Source organism: Trichomycterus rosablanca, chromosome 12 (genome assembly GCF_030014385.1).
Source record: "Trichomycterus rosablanca isolate fTriRos1 chromosome 12, fTriRos1.hap1, whole genome shotgun sequence".
In the NCBI taxonomy this organism is placed as follows: domain Eukaryota; kingdom Metazoa; phylum Chordata; class Actinopteri; order Siluriformes; family Trichomycteridae; genus Trichomycterus; species Trichomycterus rosablanca.
This window is the reverse complement of record NC_085999.1, coordinates 22,782,224-22,809,586: the sequence shown is the minus strand read 5'-3', so window position 1 is coordinate 22,809,586 and position 27,363 is coordinate 22,782,224. Positions and strand designations below refer to the sequence as shown.

Below are 27,363 nucleotides of genomic sequence, written 5' to 3'. Positions count from 1 at the left end.
ATAGTCCGGCCCCCATCCTGCAGATACAATGGCCAATTAGTATCTGCTGCAAGCACTGCCAATTATGCACGCCAGATGGCACCCAGTCGGCCGACGCCGCATTTCAAACCAAGGAATTCAGAAACTCGGTGCTGGTGAGCTAGCGGAATATCCCGCTGCGCCACCTGGGCACCCATGGCAGTCTTTTCTAATGAAATTGACATAAATGTGCGTTATTTGTGTCAACATTTTGTCTGAAGTATGCTGCCAGCTTTTAAATGCATTCTGCCTTTCACTGTCTAATCTGAAGCTTTAGGTAAATAAGGGGTGAAATTCACAAAAGTCAACATATAAACTTTAAAGCAAATAAAGATTAAAATAACTAACATAAGTTAAACACAAGTTGAAATAAAATAATAAATCAAATATATAATTCCTCACATTACCAACAGATAAACATTTCTGTTTTATAACTTAAAATTATTTGTTTTTGTAGTAACATTTTTGTTAAGTTCACCTTATACAAAAGCAGTTCTCTCTCACTACTTCAGCTTCAAAAAGTTTTCCCCTTTTCTACAAATAAGTATTTAAGAAAGCACACAAGAAAAAGAAAATCTAGATGAAAATATAAATCAAAAATATATTTATATATTTATATATATATATATATTTACGAGGTATGTGTACACAAAAGCAGTCGTTTTAACTTTGTCTTTTCATAATGTAACCCTCTCTTAAAACAATATTAATAATTAATGCTAATAATAAATCAATAAGGAATCAGCAAACTGAAACAAGGAGACAACGCTCCTTTTAACCCTGCCATTAGTCTGTTTAGCTTAGCAAACGAAGTCCAACGCACTAAAGCATCACAACCACCAGGTGGCACTGCAGCACAAGTAGTATAAAGTTAACAAAATCACTTTAAGTTAAAACTTGATTTAAACGTTTTAGAAAGTGTGCCATTGCAACTGTGTCTCTAGGTTATGCAATTGACTCATTGCAGTCAAAAGGTGTCTTGTGCAACAACAAAAAAACAAGCCAAAACTCCAAAAACAGAGGCAAATGTGGAACTCCAGTCCTCTTGAGGTGGGGTCACGCTAAATACTGCTGCATCGCTGTCTTTGCCCTGCAAAGAAAAAACTTTTTGTTACAGGTTTATTTTTCCAAGTATGTTTAATTTTTATCTTAATTTTTATTCCTTATTTTACCTATCACAGAGGTTAGGATCTGATGCCTGGGTAAGTTTGTGTAAAACATCTACAAAGCCCATTTCCCTTAATTTATCCTGCCTCTCCTGAGAACCTATGGGAACATGAAAAAGAGCCAAAATGGGTAAGTGACTCAAGAGTGAAAAGAAAAAACAGTATTTTACATAAGGCTGACCGCATGATTACTGCATTAACACACTCTTCTCATCTTTACATCTGGGGAGCTCACATCTGTTTTAGACTACAGTACAATAGTGTCCTAATTGCAACCCCAAATTGGAAAAAGTTGGAACAGTATTAAAAATGCAGATTTAAAAAAAGCAGTGGACTTATTTCATTTCAAGCACTACAATACAGAGTTATATGCACAAATGCCACTTAAAACTTTACTGTGAAAAAAAGAAGCCTTAAATTAATCGAGTCCAGCAGTGGCGTTGAGTTCTTTCGTCTCAGAGGCATCTGGGATGGACCCTCACACAGTGGAAACATGTACTGTGATCAGAATCACTATTTCAGATCTTTTTTGGAATAAATGGACAATGTGTGCTTCAAACCAAAGATGAAAGGCCCATCCAGACTGTTATCAGCAACAAGTCCAAAAGCTAGTCTGTCATGGTATGGGGCTAATTAAAGCAATGAGCCACGAGAGGCCGTGCATTACTGTGATTTTAGCACGATGACGTTTCGCGTCGGTGCCTAAAACTTCTTTCCCCGTGCTAAAATCATAGCAGTAACGCACGGTCTCGAGTGGCTTATTGCTTTTATAAAACGGCGGTCAACATAAAATATAATAAATACAACAATGTTTAATTCATAAATGTATTTGTTGTGTATAAACTTACAATAAAGCATTCTTCCGCGACGCAAGGTAGTTCGATTAACAGTGTTGCTAGGCAACATGAGGGCGAAAATAACATTAACTTTTTCTTTTCAGTGGCGTATTAATATGGAATGATGTGAGGTGGTCATAGGTGTGCGTTTATCGGGGATTTTACAACGGCTTCAAACGCGGCTCAGCCAATCAGATTTTAGGACCGGAACTATCCGTTTTTTATAATTACACTTTTATGATGGTACCATAAATGCAAAAAGTACACTTACATTTTGGAGCAACATATGATGCTTTCAATATAACTAGACATTGCAAAACCACATGAGAACTTTGAAACGAAGTGACAACAGCCCCATACTGTTGCACACTTTAGGATGTGTTTGCTGGAAGAATGGGACAAAACACCTGAAACACTAAATCGCTTGGAATCTTCAGTGCCAAAACATTTTAAGAGAAAAATGGCAACATTTAAAAAAAAAAAGGTTTGGATTGTAAATAATTTACCAATTTGTAATTTGTTGCAGGCCTGAACGCAGAAATGTATGTTTATTAACAAATACAATTTAGTTGACCAGACAAAACATGAAATTCATACTGTCTGCAAGAAAATAAAAGTAAAAGTAAATGTAAGAAACACTGCATTTTTTTATTTGCATTGTGTATACTGTCACAACTTTTTCTGATTCGGGGTTGCAATTCATGTGTGAGCTGATAAAAAGAAATCTAAGGCTGGACCACTGTTACTAATAAGGATTAAATAGTTGACTCCAAATGAATGCAGCCAAATACAGGCACATCCAGGGCGTACACAAATGGGTGTGACAGTTCACCTGTCAACATTGCAATGACCCTAAGCATATGACTAACACTGGGGGTTGTTTTACACAAGTTTCAGTTTGTCCTTGAGTGGCCCAGATAATTGACAAAGCAAAAGGTGACTCTTCAAGTAACAAGTAAACTTCACAGATATTTGACATGTTGCAGCTGGTAGTGAGGGTGCCACACAACTCCTTTCCAGGAGTCTTCTGGGGAGCTGGGTTTAAACTTTGACTACACTTATTTTTATTCTCTATTGCTGCTGTAACAATGCAATTTGCCTTTGAGAATCAATAAAGTAATCAATCACTGCCTGTGTCGAATGTTCCATCCATGTCACCATAAGCTCTATCCAGGTACTTTGGTTTCCTGCCCTATCCCTAAAAAAGCTGAAGGTGAACTGGCTTATTTAAATTTTACATGTTGCACATGTTTGATTTGTAAAACAAATGATCTCTTTTAAGCTTCTTTCATTCTTACCCTCCTCCTCATTCCACACCAGATTGGAAATGCAGAAGGTGGCAGCCAGCTGCAGCTTTACATTAGAGTGCCCCTGCAATGCAATACAACATGCAAGCACGCACACACACATTCACACGTGAGAGATCCACTGCATTCACTGTATATCTTTAAGAAACTAAATGCCACTAAAGAGTTAAAAATCGTACCATATAGTACTTGACTTTTTGCAGAATGTCGTCATTGGTCATGATGAGCTCCTTTGCTGTGCTGCCATCCGCAATATTGGCCAGTATGCACAATGTCTGCAAACGCATCCATGAAAGATACTTGATGAGGTTGTTTTATTTAATTATGGATTTTTTTAATTACTATAATTTACATTTTTTTAAGTAACAAGTTTAAGTGACTAAGTTTTCCTCACCTGCTCCTTGACATCTATGCTGTGCTCTCCCTCTAGGATCAGTGTGACTGCCTGCATGATCTGTTTCCCATTTGAGCTCATGATCTGGTCTATATGCTAGGAAAAATACAAAGATTAGGGGCTTCCACTTTCATACATAGTCTTTACAAGCAAGTAAAAAGGGTGGTGGCTCCCCAGTTTATGCCAAATGCCATGAGAGAACTGTTAATCAGTTTAAAAAGAACAATTTTCAGACAAGACTGCAAATAATGTAGGTCTTTTACCATCTACTGTACTTAATTTTGTGAAAAGATTCAAGAAATCTGACATCTCACTCTGTAAAGGGCAAGAACAGAAACTACAAACCACCTACAGCATTGCATGAAAAATCATATAACTGTGATAAATATAGCCATGGGAACACATCAAAGACTGTTGTCACGTGACACTGTCTGCCACTGCATCAAGAAATGAAATCTAGAACTCACTTCATGGTTATTTCAGCAAAACAATGGCAGCACAAACAACAACAGCATAACTTTGTAGACACAGAGTGTCTCCTCTTGAAAATGTAAGGAGCAACATGAAGAGGAGAATCAAGACAACAGATGATTGACTGTTGAGCAGCTCAGGTGTTGTATACAGCACCAAAGGGCAAAAAATCCTCTTGTAAAATTGCAACACTTAGTATACTCAGTTCCCAATCAATTAAAAAGTGTAATTAATAGAAAAGGTGATGTAACAGAGGTAAACATGCATCGATCCCAACTTTTTTTAACTGTGTTACAGGCATCAAAATCTAAATATGTTTAGATTTACAAAACAAAATAAGTTCGGCATGTAAAAACACTGGACACCCTTTCTTTGCACTTTTGTCAATTAAAAAATAAGAGAATTAGCAAACCACAGAGTAGTGTGTCATATTGATACTACCTAATAAAATTTAGCCATTAAAGGGGACACAACATTTTGTCAACACTAAAGTTACTGTAAAATTATTTTGGTAAAAATCAGTAAGATAATTCATTCTTAGCTCTATTATTTGCATCACACCGGCTTAATGTCAGCACATAGGGGTGTACAAATCACTAACCCAGGCACCTGGATCAAGTTTTTCTTTAACTTGCCTGGTAGACAAATTACTCAAATTAAATTAGACAAATTAATTTATATTCTTCGCTAATATGTATTTTTCACACGACACACTGTAGTTGGGAAACAAGACTAAGAAAACGGACGAGGACCATCACACCCTTGCAACCATAAGAGTTAGCATTAGCTGCACACCAATAGCATCAGTTACAAGCACAATCGATATAGCTGCTAAGACTTGCTAACATTTTAAATAATGACTGTCACTGTTCCAAATCTGCTAGCATAACATGTATGCCTATATCTAATTAAATACATTATTTTAGCCAGTCTAGACTCTAACTGGCTGATAGCAGAGCTGAGATGTTATAAGTTTTATAACATTAACAATGTTCCCTCGTTAAGCATATTGACAAGTCCAGTGTATCAATTATTTCAGCCATGACTCTGGGAAACAATGGGATGATGCTCAAAATGTTAAAGCATAATGGTAGGTATATACTGCTGCTATTAAAGTGAACAACAAATGAAGGCAGTGATTGTTATTGTGTATATCTTACTGGTCGTGTTGAGAGAAGGTTGCGTAGTAGGCCCAGTGTCTTCATAAGCACGTTGGTGTCGGGATCTGATAGGAGCCGAAAAAGCTGCTCTGTCCCCAGTGCTCGCATGATCTCCACTTTTACCTTCTGATCTGCCTGAAAAGCCATGTTCTGCCACCACAATCACATCACATTTTTACTTTAAATAATCACATGGTCTATATAAAAACTGACAGAATATAATTTATGCAGCTGTTCTCACCATGAGAGCCCAGATGCCATTGACCCTCAGTGCAGGACTGTCACTTTGTGTTAAGCTGCACAGTAACTCGATTACCCCCGATTCTAGGATGGGCTGTACACATTGCAACATTCTAGTCAGATCTAGCCAGTTCAGGGCAACATTACAAAAAATGACATTTAATTTGAAATTATTAATTATATTTGCATAAGCAAACATGTAGTACCAGTGTCCTTGTAAACCAATGAATGTAAAAAAACCAACATTTTTAAATAATTTTTAATAATTATAGGTCTTCTATTCCAAATATTAGCAAAAAAAAAAACCTTTTTTTTATTTTGAAGTAAAATTATTATCAAATTAAAACTCTATAACCCCTTGGTGCGACACAAAGTAAGTTATGCAGAAGACTGAAAAAAAATATTTTCTTTATGATAAAAGTTAGGCTTTTTCTTTTAATTACTGTGTTTTTAATACAGGGGAGTTTATTGTTCAAATGTTGAAGCAATGAACATCAGGATAAACAAAAAGGAATTTGTGGGCACTCAGGTGGCACAGCTGTAAAACAAGCAGCACACCAGAGCTCACATCTAGAAATTGTTGATTTGAATCTCAGCTCTGCTGAGCGCCTACACGAACAATGATTGGCTTGTTGTTCAAAGGAAGGGTGCCGGAAGGAATTCCTCATAACTGTGTCAGTACTAACAGTGTAAAAAGAACTCTTGTTGTTTAGTGTGCTTTCATCCCAGTAGTGCAAATTGTGTACACTGATTTAAGCAACACCTGACACAATATGAGTAGTAATTTTGCAATTAAGATACTGAATTATTAATATAAGTATAAGTATGTGCTAGGCATAACCATTAGCATAATGTTTATGTTCTGCATCTGGTGTAAATTCAGGGTGAAACATTTGTGTGTGTGATGTGTAGAGCCACCTCTGACCTCTTTGCTGGGTGAAAACTCCAGTAACAGGTTGCATAGAGTTGAAGAGGCCATGACCAGCACTTCATCTGGGGCACTTTGTAACAACTACACACACACACACACACAATTACCACAGAAGACCAGCATTTTGTACACTTTATTACACAGTACAACAATGTCAAAATTATGCACCTTCATTAAAGGCTTCCACACTGCGTGATCATGGAAACTCGTTCTTAACTGCTGCACTGACCGAGACAAACTGTGGAGACACCTAAAAATAAGAAACATAATGAACGAGCATTACTAAGCTTACACAGATATATTTGCTCATATACTTATATAACAGAGTTCCCATGTTATTAGGAACACATTCCCTTTAAATGTACAATTACCTGACTGAAAACCATGTATTGCTACACATTTTGGAGGCCTCCCCTTTATTACATCAGTGAAAGCAGCCCATGAGCCCATTAATCCATCAGTATCAGTTTTAATCACAAGATACTGTTGGCTGAATATTTTTGGTTGATGGAGTATTTTTACCCAATGCTGACAATAAGTTGTTTAAAAATCGTGCATTGCTGCTGCAGCCAAGTCCCACTTATTGATTAAGATACCTGACAGCCGCTAAGCGGACCTTGATACTGGACTCAGACAGGCCGCTCACTATCCTGTCCATCATGTTCTCTGTCTCTGTGATCTGTAGGGAGAAAATGAAATGATTCAAACATATTTACTGCACAAAGAAAATTGTTTGTGCAACAAACCACCTGGCATAATCTGAATAAAACCTGGGTAAAGATCTGACCACTTTATCAGTAATCAATGCACAAATTCAGGTAATAACTTATTCTTTTAATTGAACTTAGGGTTATGAGTTCAGGTGACTCCACAGTCAACAAGCAAAAGGCAGTGAGTGACTCACCTTTTTCCTAATATCCTCATCATTAGAGCCCAGAGATGCATAGAGCTTAAAAGCTGCTTGCCTCAGTTCATGAGCATGCTTCAAGTCATGATCCAGCTAGAGAGTGAGGTAATAAAAAGAGGTAAAAGATAAATTCAATAAAGGAAGGAAAACGACATAATTTTTAAAAAAATCAAACAATGTTATTCTTATAGATCATGCCACAGAACCTGAATTTGTCTACATTTAATTAAATGGCAATTCAACAAATGTACAAAAGCTTGCACTACATAAGCATATAATGAATGAATAATAAAAACTGTATGGGTCTTTATATGTTAACCTTTAAATGGCAAAAAAGATATAACAAACAATTGTGTGTGTGTGTGTGTCTTACCCTCTTGATGTCAGTAATGGCACTGACTGAGCTGGGGTATTTGAAGTAGTCAGCGAGCATGGCAACCAGGTGATCGGTCACACTGGCTATCTTCTGAAGCTCAACGTCTGGCTCCATTAGATATGCTAGTGTCTCTGCCCCCTCCACTCGCTCCTCCAACAATCGGTCCTTACTGCACATCCGCACCAGGCATGGCAGAGTCTGAGCACACATATGCAATGCTAATTTGGTGAAAAAAAAGCTTACTTACTTTAAGTAAAGTTTGCCACATTAGTCATAAGGCACCAATTTAAAACTAGAGAGGTGCATTTTTCTGTAGACAATGTAAGTGTGATTAAAGCTCAATGTTTCGTTGAGCCTACCTTTAGTACAATACAGCAGTCATCTGACCTGATAGCACCTGCTCGACACATATAAGTTAAACTGAGAAAAGGAAAAATAAGAGATTAGAACTGATACAATCCACTGATACATGGAAACTGAAGTAAATAACCTTTTTTATAAAAAAAAAAAAAAAAAACAAGAGTTTAATTAATAGATAATTGATAAGGCATACTACTGAAGCAACTAAAGATATGCAGTAGGTGTAAATAAAAAGCTTTAGTAATTTAACTAGGGATGCATCGATACCATTTTTTCCCAACCGAGTACGAGTACAAGTACATGTATTTTTGTACTTGCCGATACCTATTTAGAATACCTTTTTTTTTTTTTTTTTTTAACAAAAACACACGTGAGAAGTGACAAGGGGTTTAATGATACCACGTCCAAAAATGCACGTCAACAAGTAGCGAGTGATCAAAGTGTTTGTGCGCTGACGATGAAATCAAGGAGGAAAAAGAAATGAATCTGAGTGGATTTGGCAACACGAATAGCATGGATTGTTCTGTAGTGAGTTGGAGGTTAATAAATATTTTTGCAATGTTGGTGTTTTGTTGTTATGTTTTGTAGAGAACGATCAGGTCAGAAATACTGTAAAACGTGTGTGTGCCGGTGTATTCTGATATAAACTATATTATCCCCCTGTCCCACCTGTTTACACTCCTCTCCTGCGTTTCCCCTCACACCGTATCCTGCGTTCTCATTGGCTGTTCGACATGTCACTCATTCCCAGTCGCACATCTCAGATCAGATATCTGATGTGCTAGAAAACTCGAGCGCTCGGTGAGCCGGTCGGATCGAGTTGTTGGAGTGAGTCGCCAAGTTGCTCCCGAGCTGGCAAATCAAGCGCCAACCAGTCGCAGAGCGAAAATCAGGGCAGAAATCGTGTAGTGTGAACTAGGCATAACGCATCAACGTGCACTAGGCACACGGTATCGGATGTTTAGTATCGGAGCCTCGTTTGCGAGTACGAGTACAAGTTAATGAGCGCGGTATCGGGCAAATACCAGATACCAATATCGGTACTCATGCATCTCTAAATTTAACCAAACATAAGAGCCAAAGTTGCCAGTTGTTTGGTATTGGTGTGAAAGGTACTTTCTACGGAAGCGTATTGCTGCCACACAGATAAAAAAAAAAATACCCTCAGTATGTCGTTATAACGAGAAAAGATTGTTGTTATAACGAGAAAGGATGTCGTTATAATGAGAAAAGATGTCGTAAGTTCATTACCTTAAATGCTGCATAGCTGACGGAAGAGTATCTGCTGATGGAGAGACAGTTTGCACACATGCATGATGCTGTAGCTTGTGTAACCTTGCAGCTTGCCATGCCGATCAAGATTCTCCTTTAGGAACAGTGCAACAATGTCTAAACTTAGTTTATTATTCAACATCTGTCTGACATTCGGCATTCCGATCTAAATAAGTGCTTCAAAAAACACATAAGACCCACTTATTTTATGATTTCTTACACGAATGAAAATAGTCAACATACTACAAAAACAATTTTATGTTAATTTTAAGATTACATCCATTTATCTAAAGAAAGGTTATAATAAAACCGTTTATCAAGCTCCCACTTCATCTAATGAGTTAGGGACCGTCATAAAACTGAGAAACGTAGGAGACATTAACTCTGCACTTATCCAGACAAATAAATCCATTTAAATCTTGTATGATTTGTATTTTTGGAAATACAATTTGTATATTTGAAATATAAATTTATTACAGATTTATTGATCTTTATTTAAATGTAATGTAAAATATTACTATGTTATTTCAAAAAATAAGGTGTGTAGTAGGTGAGAAACATTGATGTGTTTGTGTAAAAATTGTTTGACATTAATTCATCAAATCATACAAGATTTAAATGGATTTATTTGTCTGGATAAGTGCAGAGTTAATGTCTTCTACATTTCACCGTTAGTTTTATGATGGTCCCTAACTCGTTAGATGAAGTGGGAGCCTGATAAACAGTTTCATTATAACCTTTTTTTAGATAAATAGACGTAATCTTAAAATTAACATAAAATTGTTTTTGTAGTATTTTGACTATTTTTATTCATGTAAGAAATCATAAAATAAGTGGGTCTTATGTGTTTTTTTAAGCACTTATTTATAGAGATGCATGAGTACCGATACTGGTATCGGGTATTTGCCCGATACCGCGCTCATTAACTTGTACTCGTACTCGCAAATGAGGCTCCGATACTAAACATCCGATACCGTGTGCCTAGTGCACGTTGATGCGTTATGCCTAGTTCACACTACACGATTTCTGCCCTGATTTTCGCTCTGCGACTGGTTGGCGCTAGATTTGCCGGCTCGGGAGCAACTCGGCGTTCGCTCGGCGATCAAAACTCGGCTCTCGATCGCTAAGTGTGAACTATCCAACAACTCGATCCGACCGGCTCACCGAGCGCTCGAGTTTTCTAGCACGTCAGATATCTGATCTGAGATGTGCGACTGGGAATGAGTGACATGTCGAACAGCCAATGAGAAAGCAGGATACGGTGTGAGGGGAAACACAGGAGAGGAGTGTAAACAGGTTGGACGGCGATAATATAGTTTATATCAGAATACACCGGCACACACACGTTTTACAGTATTTCTGACCTGATCGTTCTCTACAAAACATAACAACAAAACACCAACATTGCAAAAAATATTTATTAACCTCCAACTCACTACAGAACAATCCATGCTATTCGTGTTGCCAAATCCACTCAGATTCATTTCTTTTTCCTCCTTGATTTCATCAAGTCAGCGCACAAACACTTTGATCACTCGCTACTTGTTGACGTGCATTTTTGGACGTGGTATCATTAAACTTCTCGTCACTTCTCACGTGTGTTTTTGTTTAAAAAAAAAAAGGTATTCTAAATAGGTATCGGTATCGGCAAGTACAAAAATACATGTACTTGTACTCGTACTCGGTTGGGAAAAAAATTGTATTGATGCATCCCTACTTATTTAGATCGGAATGCCAAATGTCAGACAGATGTTCAATATTAAACTAAGTTTAGACATTGTTGCACTGTTCCTAAAGGAGAATCTTGATCGGCACGGCAAGCTGCAAGGTTACACAAGCTACAGCATCATGCATGTGTGCAAACTGTCTCTGCATCAGCAGATACTCTTCTGTCAGCTATGCAGCATTTACACATTTTATACACCTTTTCTAGTTATAACGACATCCTTTCTCGTTATAACGACATCTTTTCTCGTAATAAAGACATCCTTTCTCGTTATAACGACATCTTTTCTCGTTATAACGACATCCATTTCTCGTTATAACGACATACTGAGGGTATTTTTTTATCTGTGTGGCAGCAATATGCTTCCGTAACTTTACATGGTCTCTTTTTAAAAATGTTTGAACACAACAGTAAAGTGTTGAATAGCTTTTACAGGAGAAATACAGGAAATATTAGTGAGGGGTAATTGAACCATTTAAAACACGTACAAAATTTGCAAAGGTTTGTCAAAACTGAAATCTGGCAACCCTAATGAGTAATAAAATAAGCAATAAAAATGTGGTAATAAATTGTGATTTTTACATAATTTACAAAACACATTTCTGCGGCATTTTGTTTAATTTGTTTATTGTTTCACAATAAGCAGGTAAATAGCCATACCAAATATACCAAAGGCTCAGCCTTTGCAAACCATGATACTGTCACACTTTGTAAGAGAATTGTTAATCAGTTTGAAAAGATTTTTCAAAACAAGATAGCAAAAGCTTTGCTTTGAGCCCTCAGATAAGTCCAGCTCTTTATACAAACTGAAATTCTTTATATGAAAAGAAAAATCCATATATCAACTCTATGCAGAAACACTGGCCCAAGTTGTCTGAGCCCAAGCTCATCTAAGATAGACAAATAAGACTTATTAAAACCTATTAGCACTTAGAACAATTTATTAGGTACACCTATCTGGTACATAAATTCATTGTACAAGCTAACCTACAGATAAAATTTCTAAGTATACAATTATTGACCTTAGTACCTCAGTTATCACAACAAGAGCAAAGAGGGCAAAAAGGCCAGTAGATTAAAAATGTATTTAAAAATCAACACAACACTGTTGTACCTGATACACACAAACCAGAACAACAGATACTACCATGTCATTACATGTTAAGTGTCAATGCAGGACTGACAATGGTCTACCACCCAACAATCATCTGGTCAGTAAGAGTCCTATGGTGGTCACTTAAGAGTAATATTTTTTATTTATTTCATTTATTTATTAGGATTTTAACGTCATGTTTTACACACTTTGGTTACATTCATGACAGGAGAGGTTATTCATTACACAAGATTGATTAGTTCACAGGTTTAATGTCATGGACAATTTTATATCTCCAATTCACCTCACCTCACTTGTTTTTGTACTGTGGGAGGAAACCGGACATGGGGAGAACATGCAAACTCCACACAGGAAGGACCCGGACCGCTCCATTTGGGAATCAAACCCAGGACCTTCTGGCTGTGAGCCGACAGTGCAACCCACCAAACCACTGTGCCGCCCTGTCCAAATACTTAAAGTTAAATATTAAACTTTAAACTTAAAGCCTACACTATTAGAGTCAATGCATAAGAAAAAGATAAGCAAGACTCTTACCATTTGGCTGCTGTCAGCTGCATTTCAATAGGTTTATCCCTTTGCATCATTCGCACAAAAACCTGAGAGAGCAGCTCCCCATCCACCAGCACTAAGAGTTACACAGACACACACATGAATCATGAACTTTTACATGACTGGTCAACTATAAATAAGTTAAGAGTGAGGACTGGGAGAAAAGCAGAGACCCACTGACCATTGACCATTGTTATGGAGACCTGAGTATTCTCATACGCAAGGACGGAAAAACATTTTAATGCCTGCATTTGTACCTGTAAAGGAAAGACAGTAAAGAAGAGGCTGAAAGATTGCTTTTATCTCCCATGATTTGATGATTACACAGTGCATCTACTGTTGTAACTCTCAGGTAAGATACCTTAAAAGATGGAGAAATGAGCAGTGGAGCAATGTTCTCAATGGCACCATGGTTAAACAAAACTGTCTGATGCTCTGGAGTCTAAAGACAAACACACACACAGAGTTTTTAAAAATAATCTAGAATTGGTTAACAGCCTTTTTTCTTAACCATTGTGTGTTTCAACTACAAAACCCTCACTCCTACTTGACCAAAAAAATATATAATCTCTCAAATTGTGACTGGTGTAAAACCAACAATCTGGGACATTAAGGGGGTGGAAATTGTGCCATTAAGTCACTGTTAGCAACTGATATTATTCATAATAATTCTTAAACAATGTATAAGGTTTAAAAATGTAGTGTTAAAAATGTAGTGTTGTGATACACGTTAGGGCAGTGTTAGCTGAGTGGTTAAGACTATGCACTATTAATCTGAAGGTTAAGGGCTTGAATTTCAACCAAGCAGCTATTGTTTCAGAAGTGCCTTATAATGACTGACCCTGCGCCATCTGCCAAACAAGGTGAGATATTCAAAGTAAAGACATTTGATTCTAACATGCTGTGCTATTACAATATAACAGTAAAACAGTTTACAGGTAAAAATAAACATGTATGAATCACTTACATATATTTTTATAATTGTGTATAAGTAAATGTCCATATTCAGATCAACAATGGTTTGAATAATACTGTTTTCAAATAATACTGCTGGCTAAAACTGTCACTTAAATTCATTTCCAACAGCTGACAGTTAATTCCAATTGACAGTCTGTACAGGGTGTGTCGATTTGACACACACCCTTACTCTCCTTTACCGTGCATGTGCCAGCTCTGTTTACAAGCCACATTTTAAGATTCCAAACAAGAATTTAATTATATAATTTAAACAATACACAATGAAACTATTAAGCATTTAAATTAAACAATGAAGCCAGTTTGCATCACTATGTGGTCTGCCTGCATGTTAAACTCTGCAATCTGTGTGTGAAGATTTGTTGTTTGTTTTTTTTGTTTTTTTAATCTGTTGCTCCTGTATTTAGGGGTCGCCATAGTGGATCATTTTGGTCCAGATACCTAATTTGGCACAATTTTGTCTGATGCCAATCATGCCTGTGCAGACACCCCATTTGCCAATAGCACAGCTGAGATCCAGGGTATTTTTATCTATGCACTACCAGAGTTTGTTTGTTTGATGCTTAATGCCATGTCAGCTGCTATGGCTATTATCATTGCTGAATAATAGGTTCCCCTAAAAAAGAAAAAAAAAAAGTAATAGTGGGGGTCAATTTGTTTCTTTCTTTGTGTGTACATAGGGTGTGAGGGTGTAGCTTTTAATTGATTTTTCATATCATAAATGGCATTTTAAATCCTAGTGCTTTTATGATCCAGGTCTAGTTGTATGGCTTGAGGTTCTGCTGTAAAGATGAAGTAGTGGTTTAAGATTTTGAAGATTTTCTAGGCTGAACTGGTGATAACTGCTTGATTTGCCTTGTAGATGGGGATGTGAAGGGGAAGTCTGTTTCTAATTTCCATAAAATGTTACTAATACAATATCGAGTTAATTGATCTTTTTTGTTGATATGTGGGTCTTGGAGGTCCCAAGGTAGGAGATAACTTACTTATAGAGTGCTTTTGTTTTAAACATAAATAATCTACATATTTTGCACAGTTATTCAAAATGAAGCTAAAACTCTGATTATCACATTTTAATAATGACACTAATGTTGTCAGGATGAGCTTTTGGTATACTGACTGTATCTTTACACTTTCATTGACTGGTTAACATGTTTAAACTAGGGATGCAAATTTTGCCAATTTATTTTAACTGATAATGTATTCAATACTAACATGCAAAATAAATGCAAGAAATGAGGTCAGACTTTGGGCTAAATGAACACATAAAACACACTACCAATATCGACTGTTTACCTAAAAATGTATTTATCAGATTTAATTTGACTTTTAGAGGAGCTTAGAACTTAGCTCTCCCTCTGCATGCACCTTAATAACAACCACCATCCTGTAACATTTTGGTGTGAAGCAGTTTAAATGTACTGTAAAACTATTTGCTTTGCTAAAATGTTTATGCAGTATTTATTTTGCCAAAGCTGATATCATTGTCATCCTAATTGCCATGCTTGTTTCTGAGGTTCTTGGACCAGGGCAGGCAGGCAGACAGACAGACAGACACAGACACACAGACACACACACAAACACACACACACAAACACACAAACACACACCCATTCACCCATTCACCCATAGGGCAAGTCAGTGTCTCCAATTCACCTGACTGCATGTTTTTGTACTGTGGGAGGAAACCGGAGCTCCCAGAAAACACACACGCAGACACGGGGACAACATGCAAACTCCGCACAAAAAGGACCCGGACCACCCCACCTGGGGATTAAACCCAGGACCTTCTTGCTGTGAGGCGACAGTGCTACCCACTGAGCCCACTGTAATAAACTAGCAGGTTCTAAATTATTAGAGCTAATATGTAAATTATATGAATGCAGCCTGTTTTCTTAATTTGAGAACGATTGTGTGTGGGTCCTTAGGTAGCGCAGCATTCTGATATGCTAGCTCTCCACTGCATACAGCTCTCTGTAAGAAACCAACACTGCCCAGTTTAATTTAAGGTGACTAGCACACTTCTTAGAGGGGGCCAATGCAGCCCTCTTTAGCTATGAGGGTAATGTAAGCTGCAGAGCAGTTTTAGTGAAAAACTGTTAAAAAAAAATAATAATAATTTGGGAGAAAGAGTGGAAACATGCAAAAAAACTTACCTTGCAACAGTGGGAGAATATCTGGGTTATGTACTCCTGTGTGTGCTGTGACCGGCTTAGTAAAGACATCAGGTGAGGGATCACAGTGGAGTCCTAATAAAAAGTGTGTGAGTCAGGAAATAAAGGTAAAACAGAATATCAGCTTCTTGTTAGCACTATGTCAGTAAATCCATAATCAACATTTACATTTGTGAAGAGATATATACAACAATGCTTTGTCATAATCTTTGTGATTTAACTCAGCAACATCCAGGAACTATCAGAGAGCCAATAGGCCACACGGTTGACACCTAATGCTTTCAGTGGGAACAGGCTTCAAAGTCATGGCATGGCAACTGTTTTGTAAACTTTACAAAGCTTGAATTTGTTTCAGAACCGCTAATTAGAAACATTTTGTATTAAATTTAATATTAATATTAAATTGTATTAAATTTTAAATTAGCTATAATTGTGATCTTTGCTGGTCGATGTCACCTGCACTATGAGACGTGGGATAATGAGGGATAATGATTTTTCTTAAATGTTCCGGATCCCTATATAAACCTGCCTCGTGCGAGTATGAAAAAGTGGCCGGTGTAGCAACAGTACAGCAAAAACAAAACTAACAGAAGCAAACATAACATCTTACTGTGTAGAGTAGCTGCACTGGTGTGACTGGACTGATAAAAACTGTCCTTAAGCAGCGTAGACAAGCCTCAATGAAGACCAGGTCTGGACACAAGAGACCTGCAAGTACACACGCATAAAAGTAATTTTTACATGAAGATGTTTTTCTGTATAAATGAAAAGGGAAGAAAAAAAAAAGTGACCTTGAAGCAGTGCAGGGATGATGTGACAGTCCACCAGGGACTTAATGTTGTTCTCTGTGCCCATAGCTAGGCTGCCTAACACCACTGCACATTCTGTCCTCAACTCTTCAGTGGAGGAGCTCTGCTGGAGTAAATATAGAAGCCTAGAGACACAAATAAGCACCAAAAAAAGCTATCATTGTACAAAATAATAATGGACCAAGTGCACCTGTATAAATACTTGCTGGATAATGTTCCCATATTACTCTTATTGATACAGCTAAAATCATTCAAGAGTTGATCAAACACCAGAATAAACTCAAAACACCTTCAATTTGTAAAAGTTTTTTTTTGCTTTTAGTCCATCTCAGATGACCTTGAGCCCAGAGAAGTTGGTGGTTTTTGATATATGATTTTCACTTAAGGCACAGTAGACTTAATGTGCATTTGTCGATGCAGCAACACACTGTGTTTAGTGACAGTGATTTTGTGACATATTCCATACGTAGTCCATGTTGTTTAAAGAAGCAAGTTGGTTTTTAATGCAGTGCTGCCTGAGGGATCAAAGGTCACATGCATTTTATATTGATTTTTGTCCTTGCCCCTTATGCACATAGATTTCTCAAATTTTTTATAATATTGTGGACATTATTAACCTGTGACATCTTATTTATGTGAAAATTTCCAGTTTTCAATGTTTATGATTTTTTTTTTATTGACATTTTCCTGCTGTGCTTCATTCTTCCATAAGCATGTGAGTTTTCTAAAATGCTCATAAAATCTGCTGAGTAAAAAATACACATACAGTACACTAAATATGTGGTATGTTAAGCTTTGATAGTCAAGCTTCAGGCACAACTCTAAAATAATCTATCAATCTTTCAAAAACTTTATTTAAGCTGTTAAAATCAGTTTTTAAATGTTTATGTCAGTGTCCTGCTTGAGCAGCCATTTGATTGCAAGATTCAAGAATTGTGTAATATTTTCTTCTTAATTTTTCTGATCACATTTAGCAATGCACCAGTTTCGCTGGCAGCCAAACAGGCATCAAATTTTACCATCACCATGTATAATGTCACCAAACTGTGGAACAACTCTCCTACAAAAACTTTTCTTTTCATCCATGTGATCAGCAACAAACTTTAGTCAGGCTCTGAGATGCACATTTTTAGCAAGTGTTTTTTAATAAATGGCAACGTAAGGCATGTCTGACTAAAACATTTACACTTTTTATTCAGCTGCTTCCAATTCTTGGCAGAATTGAGGGATGATTTTTTCCATAATCCTTGTAAATTTGCCCATAGCATAAGAGCTTTTGTCATGACCCATTATTCATGTACTATGTATAAATGGACAATTGTTCGTACAGATTACTTTAGATCTGTCAGCTCTAATCGATGATCAGTTATGTGTACAGAAATAAGAAGGCCATGTCACAGAGGTAAATGACAAAATGCAACTGCACAGTTTTAAACCTGTGGCTTGTGGGTCATTTGTGGTCCAAAGCACATAGAGGTGGAGCTCATGCTTCTGAGCTATGAACCTATTTTTTGTGTGTAATAATGCATGTGTGCATTTTCAAAGTTTGCAGACCATTTAATAAAAGGGTTAAAATCACTTTATACACTTTTCATTACATACACTACTGGTCAAAAGTTTTAGACTATTTTTTTCCCAATTTTATTAAGATATGCACAGTTTGTCTCAAATGTACTTTGAAATAAAAGCATAGAACAAATAAACAACTTAAAAATCAATCATGAAAAAATTGTTTGACAAAATTTAATCAATATTTTTGACGCCACCACTTGCAGATAGAACAGCTGAACATAATCGAGGCATTCTTTCTTCAATGGCATTTAGATATTGGTCAGACAGTTCTTCCTAACATTGTTGCAGAAGTCCCAACAAATGTGCTGCACTTGCAGGTAGCTTTGCTTTCACCCTTCTGTCCAGTTTATTCCAAACAAGCTCAATTAGGTTTAAATCCGAAGACTGCAGGCCATTTCATTCTTTGAAGTCTACCACCTTGTTCAGGTCTTCTAAGGTAGTTCTGACATAAATTAGAATTATGTTTTGGGTCATTGTCTTGCTGTAATATGAACCCCTGACCAACTAGGAGTAGCCCTTTTTGTCCATTGTGCCAGTCGCCAACTCTGGATCTTGTAAAAGAGCCCCAGACCATCAAGCTTCCTCCTCCATGTTTGACAATTGATGGCACACACTGATGAACCATCGTTTTACCTACTCTTTGGCATACAAAATCCCTGTGTGATGTACCAAATATTTTACATTTTGATTCATCAGTCCATAATAACTTCTTCCAATGTTCTATGTCCTGCTGTGCAATACTGTCCAAATCCTGCAATAGGGGGTTGTTGTAATACAGTGTGTTCTAACACTGCTTACACAGAATCAGATGATTTGTAAGTAATCAACAAAAGTTGGGACACCTGTAGAAATTGTTTGCATCAACTTTTAAAGCTTAATTGACTTTCTGTGCTGCAGAGCAGCTGTCAATTGTTAAACAATGATGTGTTCCCTTTGGTTTAACTCTAAAATTCAAACTATTGTTGCGTTCCATGTTAAAATTTCATATTATTTTTACTTTTTAACCTTACTTTTGTTCATTTGTACCATTACAGATTATTATGCAAATGTCAGTTATAACTGTAAAAATTTATGTTCTAAACCTTTTGACCGGTAGTGTAGAATATACACCATCCATCACCACCCAAGTTGCTGAATGCATACAAGTCACAAAATTACAGAACACACTGCTATAGATATAGAATAAGACCCTCAAGATAATAAGAGAATAAAACCTTAAGTACCTGGGCACAGCTCCCAGGACAATTAGGTTTGTCTTCTGTTTGTTATTTCCAATGACTGCATTCTTCATGTCACTGTTCATAAGGAAAATAAGTTAATTCCTTTAAACTTTATTGTAATTAGCAGAGTGTAATTACCAAATCAGGAGAATACAATTACAATTAACCTCTTTTAATGGTTTTGTCCATTGTTTTGTTTTTAAAACACTATTACATCATTTGGTATTATGTCTGTATAAAAGCATGTGTTGCTTATAGGCAAAAGACATTTACATTTTTACATTACATTTTCAGCATTTAGCAGACGCTTTTATCCAAAGCGACTTACACAGTGAGCGGAACACAATGAGCAATTGAGGGTTAAGAGCCTTGCTCAGGGACCCAACAGTGGCAACTTGGTGGTGGCGGGGCTTGAACCGGCAACCTTCTGTTTACTAGTCCAGTACCTTAACCACTGAGCTATCACTGGCCAATACAGACATGTATTATTACTCTATATACAGTCAAGTCGGAAAGTCTGCACACCCCTTTAACCTTCTCCACGTTTTATTGGATTACAGACTCATTCTACAATAGATTGAGTTCATTTTTTGTTAAAAAATTCTACACACAATAGCCCACAATGACAAAGTGAAAGCAGGTTTTTAGACATTTGTGCTAATTTATTAAAAATCAAAATGTAAAATATAATATGTACACAAGCGTGCACACCCTTTGATATGACACCCAAAAGTGAGCTGAGGTGCATTTTGTTTTCACTGATACTGCTTGAGATGCTTCTACAATTTAATTGGAGTCCACCTGTGGTAAATTCAATTGATTGGACATGATTGGGGATTGCCAACACCTGCCTATATAAGGTCCCACAATTGACAGTGCATATCAGAGCAAACTCCAAGCCATGGGGTCAAAGGAATTATCTGCAGACCTCAGAAACAGGATTGTGTCAAGGCATAGATCTGGAGAAAGGTACAGAAAAATTGCTGCAGCTTTACAGGTCCCAAAGAGCACAGTGGCCACAATCATTCGTAAATGGAAGAAAATTGGAACCACCAAAAATCCTCCTAGACCTGGCCACACGGACAAACTGAGTGATTGGGGAAGACGGGCCTTGGCCAGGGAGGTGAGCCAAGAGTCACTTTGACAGAGCTCCAGCGTATCCTTGGGGAGATGGGAGAACCTATCAGAAGATCAGGCCTTTATCTTAAAGTGGCCAGACAGAAGCCACTCCTTAGTAAAAGGCACATGACAGCTCGCTTGGAGTTTGCCATAAGGCACCTAGAGAACTCTCAAACCATGAGAAACAAGATTCTCTGGTCTGATGAAACCAAAATTGAACTTTTTGGCCTGAATACCAAGCGTCACGTCTAGAGGAAACCAGGCACCGCTCATCACCCAGCTAATGCCATCCCTACAGTAAAGCATGGCAGCATCATGATGTGGGGATATTTTTTAGCAGCGGGACCGGGGCAAATAGTCCTGATAGAGGGAAAGATGAATGAAGCTAAATACAACGAGATCCATAAAGATTGATTGATTAGTTTTAGCACTGTACCAACACACTGGGGTCATTTATATGGCGGTACTCAAGTTGCTTCTTCACTTTATGTCATTTAAAACGAATTATAAAAGATGTTTTAGATTTAAATATGTTAAAAAAAAAATTTCCCTGATGTTGCAGATTTAAGCACATTTCGCTCGTTTTCATTAAAAAACCTGTCTTTCTGAGTTTAGAAGTCTATCAGTATGTGTTTAATTGTTAGTCTCTCTTTACATTGATGGCAGGTTCGAGCATCTTCCCTAGTGAGGAGATGCTTGTGTGTTAGCTTAGTGTGTCCGATTCGGCATCTTGTGAGGATGGTTTGATTTAGTCGAATGTCCATTCTAGTGTAGGTTTGTCCTACTTTTGGCTCCATTTCGTACAGTTTGTTTTGTGGTTTACTGTCCCATTCATTCTGCCATTTGTTTTTAAAGAATGAGAAGATATTTGGAAAGGCGTCTCTGGGGTCCAGCAGTAGACTACATTATATTCCTGTTCTTTTAATTCTTTATCTTTTCTCAGTTTTTCAGAAATAATTGGGTGGTCTGTGTCAAGGTGTTCCAAGGCTTTTAGGCATGATTTTGAGTCTGTAAAAATAAGGCTAATAATAGAGCATAGCCTTCTGTGAAGAATATGGAACTGTAGTTTGGTAATTGTATGCTGCGTTGGTAGTTTGCAGATGTGATTGCTGCTGTGACTCTTGTTTCAGTTTTGGCTCCGTCTGTGTAGATTGTCATATGGTGTGGGAAACATTCTCTGGTTTCTAGGAATAAACGGTGGTATTCATTTGGGTGGGTGTTTTGCTGTTGTTTTCCCGCCAGTTTCAGTATGATTTTTGGTGTTTTATAGTCCCAGGGGGGTATTAGCTGATGGGTCTAATTCAGTAAATCCATGTGAAGCTCTAGGGCTTCCGGGTCCGGTTTAATACGGAGTCCTAGTGGTCGGATTTGTGTCGGTTTAGCCTCATATTGATTTTCGAAGTGATTTCTAAATATGGCTTGGTGGACTGGATTTGATCGATTCCCGTAGATTTTGATAGTGTATTTCAGTGCCAGAGTTTGTCGTCGTAGATGAAGTGGTGTTTCATTTGCTTCCACGTATAGGCTTTCTACGGGAGATGTTCTGTACGCACCTAGGGCCATTCTTAGTCCTTGATGGTAAATTGTGTTTATAGGTTGTAGGTATGTCGTTTTGGTTGCTCCGTATATGATACTGCCATAGTCCAGTCTGGGTTACACAAGTGTTTTGTACAGGTGTTTGAGCAGGTGGAAATTTGTTCCCCATCTAGTATTGGCTAGTACTCTTATGATGTTTAGTGTTTTTTGGCATTTGTTTTTTACGTACTGGATGTGGGGTTTAAAGGAGAGTTTTTGATCTAGGAATATCAGATCCATAAAGAAAACCTGCTCCAGAGCGCTCTGGACCTCAGACTAGGGCATAGGTTTACCTTCCAACATGACAACGACCCGAAGCACACAGCCAAGAGAACAAAGGAGTGGCTTTGGAGAAAGTCTGTGAATGTCCTTGAGTGGCCCAGCCAGAGCCCAGACCTGAATCCAATCAAACATCTGTGGAAGGAGCTGAAAATGGCTGTGTACCGACATCCAACCTGATGAAAATAGCAAGGATATGCCAAGAGGAATGGGCAAAAATGTCCAGAAACAAGTGTGCCAAGCTCGTAGCTTCCTTCCCAAGACGCCTTGAAGCTGTAATTGCTGCCAGAGGTGCATTAACCAAGGATTAGGCTAAGGGTGTGTACAGATATGTAACCCCTAAATAAAAAAAATTTGTCAATAAAACAAAATGGCATATTTTCTAAACCCTGTTTTCACTTTGTAATTAATGGTGACTGTGTGTAGATGTTTGAGGCAAAAAAAGAACTTAATCTATTATAGAATGAGTTTGTAACGTAATAAAACATGGAGAAGGTGAACAGGGTGTGTAGACTTTCCGGCTTGACTGAATACGTCAGATTCAGAGAATCAGACTACTTGAGTTTATGTGCACTTTATTGTGGTGTAGGTTTGATTTGGCATGGATATAATAAAGCAATAAGCCACGAGAGGCCGTGCATTACTGTGATTTTAGCACGGGGATGACGTTTTTGGCACGACGCGAAGCGGAGTGCCTAAAACTTCTTTCCCCGTGCTAAAATCATAACAGTAATGCACGGTCTCGAGTGGCTTATTGCTTTTATAAAACGGCGGTCAACATAAAATATAATAAATACAACAATGTTTAATTCATAAATGTATTTATTGTGTATAAACTTACAATAAAGCATTCTTCCGCGACGCAAAATAGTTCGATTAACAGTGCTAGGCAACATGAGGGCGAAAATAACATAAATTTTTTCTATTCAGTGGTGTATTAATATGGAATGATGTGAGGTGGTCATAGGTGTGCGTTTATCGGGGATTTTACAACGGCTTCGAACGCGGCTCAGCCAAACAGATTTTAGGACCGGAACTATCCGTTTTATAATTCTCATTTTACCTATCAATCTACACTTAAACACCCAATGATGAAGTGAATAAAATTTTGAATTGAAAATCAAAAACTGTCTTCAGACCTGTTGCTCTCGAACTCCAGACTGTGGTCGGGTGTATCCTGTTTGCTTAACTTATCTTAAGATGTGTCCAATTACTGCAATTTGTGGCAGGTCACCTGTTGCATGAAGTCCAAGAAACTGTTTGTGGCTCTTCACCATCAAACTGAATTGGACTGACAACCACCACAGCAAATCAGGTTTTTATGGCAAAAGAGCAAGACTGAAAACACTGTTGAGTAAAAGGTATATGACAGTCCACTTGGAATTAGCTAAAGAAGATGAAACATGAGGAGAAAGTTTCTCAAGTCTGATAAGACTAAAAGCTAACTCTTTAGACAAAACTGCAATCATGGAAATAAGCACTATTTCAGCTAATGTACTATGCCTAGCAGAGTTATACTGTACAGTATTCCCAACAGAGGTGGTGGCTCACGACACCAATTATCAGCCACATATAAAGCAGTCCTATATAATGGGCGGGTTCTTGACTTTAGGGGGACCTAAGACATAAAAGTTAGTGATCTGTGGTTTATCCTTATTTAGCCATGTAAGTGATGTTTGGCATACACTTCATTGGGTTGTCTTTACCATTGCTGCAAAGCATTTTGTGAATTTAAAGTTGGGGGATTCGAGATTTCGTGCTTCTGTATGACCGACTAACTTTGTCTATCTGATCTTCTGGATTTCCTTTTCTTTGGTCCAGGCTAGGCAGGCTTTATCTTAGGCAGTGTGGGGCCCTCGCAGATTCTGCACTTGGGTGCCCTTGAACAGGGTAGCTTGTGACCCTGTTCACCATATATAAAGCTCCATGTCCACAGTTGGGTATTAAATTATGTCTGTGTAAGTTATAATAGATTTGTCGCTTGATTGTTATCTGTTTGAAGTTGGTTATGTTTTGATGTGCAACTTCTGGGGCTTCTGCAGTTCCCCGCAACTTCTGGGGCTTCTGCAGTTCCCTGCAGTGGATGGCTCCTTTACAGCTGTGAAGGGTAAAATGGGGGAAAACACCTTTATGCAGATACCAAGAAATGTTTGAAAGTGTAAAAGGTTATAGGCTTGCACCTTTTTTGAGCTTTTTGTGAAATCTTTCACTGATCCCGATATGCACATGATACCTTTTTAAAGAGCAATGAAAGTTTGACCAGGAGCATTTCATTTGGTGCAGATTCCATTAAGATGAACTTTGGCCAATTCTCACTTATGAAGGAGGGGGGAAAACTGGTAGCTGGGTCTAGGTCATTTATGTTGTCCGTCAGTTTTCTTTTAGGGTTATGTTTGCTAGCCATATCACCCTTACTCCCCAGCCACCTCAAAGCACAACATGTGGATGCACTAGGCCTCAGACCTTCAGTGCATGTGTACTATGGCTTAGGGCTGGGCGATATGGATCAAAAATAATATCTCGATATTTTTTGCTGAACGGCGATATACGATATATATCTCTATATTTTTTTTATCCCATAAGGTAATAACAAAAAGACACTTCTGAGACAAAGCTACATGTTCCAATTTTTTTACAGGCACTTTTATTAATATTCATGCTGGGGAAGCTTTACACAAGAACTATTTTTCCTTAAAAAAAAAAAAAGAGCTATTCTAAGAAAAAAAAAAAAAAGTTGTTTTCTAAGGCATCTCCTGTTGTGTAATGTGAATTACAAATATATTGTCTGGCCCTTTAAGAATGTTAAGTGTACTATAGGGCGCAGGGAGCGAGTGTGTAGGGAAGATGTCGGAATGACACGGTTTCCGGCTGAGCTTGTGTGACATTAAAAGTAAAACCCTGTTAAAGTAAACCCCTCGTTAACCCCCCACCCCCCCATGTTTGGACTTTATACATTATTTTAGGTATATGTCGCCATAACATTTATATTAATTTTTTTTTTTTACGTATAGAACTCAGTTCTGTAATACAGGCAGAACTAATCGTTCATGTTACTATGTAACTATTACAACATTTAATGCATTTTAATCAGCGTTCTTCTTCATGCACTTTATTATTATTTAACAGCTTTATTTGTTGTTTAATTGCTGTTTGCTCCTTGTTTACTGCAGAGTTAGTTCATGCAATTTAATAATGTTTGGTTGTTTATTGGCCGACAACAAGAAATACTATAATAGAAGATAAATAAATAAATGACATGTCGGACGTCGGGCGATCGTCCAGTATAAACTAACACAACCACGTACAACATCCAGTACAGAAATCCCCATAATGTTTGTATTTACAGATAGAGCAAGTATATGCACATCACATATACAAACACAAGAGTCAGAACAACAGGAGACGCACCGTTACGTTATTATTACTTTCTCAACACTTAATGTGAAGTAAATACGTACATGTCAGCGCGTGCATGCCCTTGTATTGGTTTTTGAAACGAATAACGACTCATTTTCTTGTTTTTTAACTTTGGGATTTGAAGTGAAAACGAATGACCAAAGGTACACGGAGCTGGAACCTTTTGTCTGGACTTGTTTTCGGCATTCTCTACAGAATACATTATTCTGCTGCTCATCTGACACTTTGAATACGAACCATCTCCAAATAATTCCAAAAAGAGTCATTATTTTTCTTTTTAGTAAGCAGCTCCTCCTCGGTAGCTTCTGTCATGTCTTGATCCGTCTCCATGCTACCGCTGCCTGCAGGATTTACTGGTGAAGCGGTGGGGAGGGGCGAGTTGTGTTCAGTGAGGGAGAGGGGCGGGGCAGGTGAACATGTGCAGAGACAAACTGGGAGAAGAGAAAGACGAACTGTCTGATCTAACTGGAACGCAACATCTATATCGATATATGCGATATTGTCTTATCTTATATCGCGTATGAAAATATATCGATATTTTATAAAATCTCGATATATCGTCCAGCCCTACTATGGCTATAAAGGTGATATACTCAAACAACCAGATGGAACTGCTGTTTGATTGACCTTGAGCCAAAGCTTTCTAGGGACTGACAGAGATACAACCTAGGACACATCCTGACCAGCTGATTGATTGGAGCGGGCCTCTTTAACATCATAAACATTATCCATAAAATATCAAGATATATGTACTGTATTATAGATTATATAAGTCTTGTACCATTATACGCCTGGCTTTGCAATCATTTATCACTGTATACAAGAGATTTGGGATACACATGTTGCACCCAGGAAGCTGTTGCATTTGTTATGTCCTGTCAAATCCACTATGTCTCATGCTCCAATTAAGATTTCTGAACCACAGACATATATGCGGTATGAAGCTGCCAGTACAAATGTAATGTAATGCATAACTGTACCCGTCTTTTCACTTCATCATTATGGTGGAGATTGAAGGGTAGAAAAAGCATTTCTATTTATTCAAAATTAAACTCACAACACAAAGTCTGCAAAAAGTCAAGGAGTCTAGATACCTTCTGAATTCACTGTTCACATAAGGTGAGAATAAGACGTATCCAGTGATAAGTGTTACATTATGGTGGATTATGGTGGGGCAAAAGGCAGTCTGTTTTATTTAATTCTCTACATTTACGTTTCATTGTGTACAACACAAAAATCTTTTTTACACATACTCACATGACACCTTGCAGCACTTTCTCTGGATCGGGATCAAAGAGCCGGTCAACATAATGACGACTGGTGGCTGTAACTTCCTGCATAGTAAAGAAAAAGTCAAGCGTCAGTTCTTTTACCCCACTTTAAACCCTAGAACACA

The 27,363-nt window shown here is 37.7% G+C and overlaps 1 protein-coding gene across 2 annotated transcripts in view; it reads right to left on the bottom strand.

Annotated features, from left to right (window-relative positions):
* Positions 1-595: 595 nt before the first annotated feature.
* Positions 596-27,363, bottom strand: part of armc8 (armadillo repeat containing 8) — a 31,379-nt gene continuing 4,611 nt past the window's right edge. For both annotated transcript variants that reach the window (XM_063006594.1, XM_063006593.1), the window contains exons 2-22: positions 27,225-27,301; positions 19,581-19,652; positions 16,768-16,910; positions 16,587-16,684; positions 15,959-16,051; positions 13,189-13,269; positions 13,009-13,084; positions 12,813-12,903; positions 8,166-8,226; positions 7,804-8,004; positions 7,428-7,523; positions 7,120-7,202; positions 6,692-6,773; positions 6,518-6,604; positions 5,594-5,686; positions 5,353-5,502; positions 3,722-3,817; positions 3,507-3,602; positions 3,319-3,391; positions 1,191-1,284; positions 596-1,108 (exon numbers count right to left, since the gene is read on the bottom strand). In XM_063006594.1, coding sequence (XP_062862664.1) covers positions 1,075-1,108; positions 1,191-1,284; positions 3,319-3,391; positions 3,507-3,602; positions 3,722-3,817; positions 5,353-5,502; positions 5,594-5,686; positions 6,518-6,604; positions 6,692-6,773; positions 7,120-7,202; positions 7,428-7,523; positions 7,804-8,004; positions 8,166-8,226; positions 12,813-12,903; positions 13,009-13,084; positions 13,189-13,269; positions 15,959-16,051; positions 16,587-16,684; positions 16,768-16,910; positions 19,581-19,652; positions 27,225-27,301 — 1,977 coding nt within the window. In that variant the 3' untranslated portion in view covers positions 596-1,074. The remainder of the gene's footprint in view (positions 1,109-1,190; positions 1,285-3,318; positions 3,392-3,506; positions 3,603-3,721; positions 3,818-5,352; positions 5,503-5,593; positions 5,687-6,517; positions 6,605-6,691; positions 6,774-7,119; positions 7,203-7,427; positions 7,524-7,803; positions 8,005-8,165; positions 8,227-12,812; positions 12,904-13,008; positions 13,085-13,188; positions 13,270-15,958; positions 16,052-16,586; positions 16,685-16,767; positions 16,911-19,580; positions 19,653-27,224; positions 27,302-27,363) is intronic.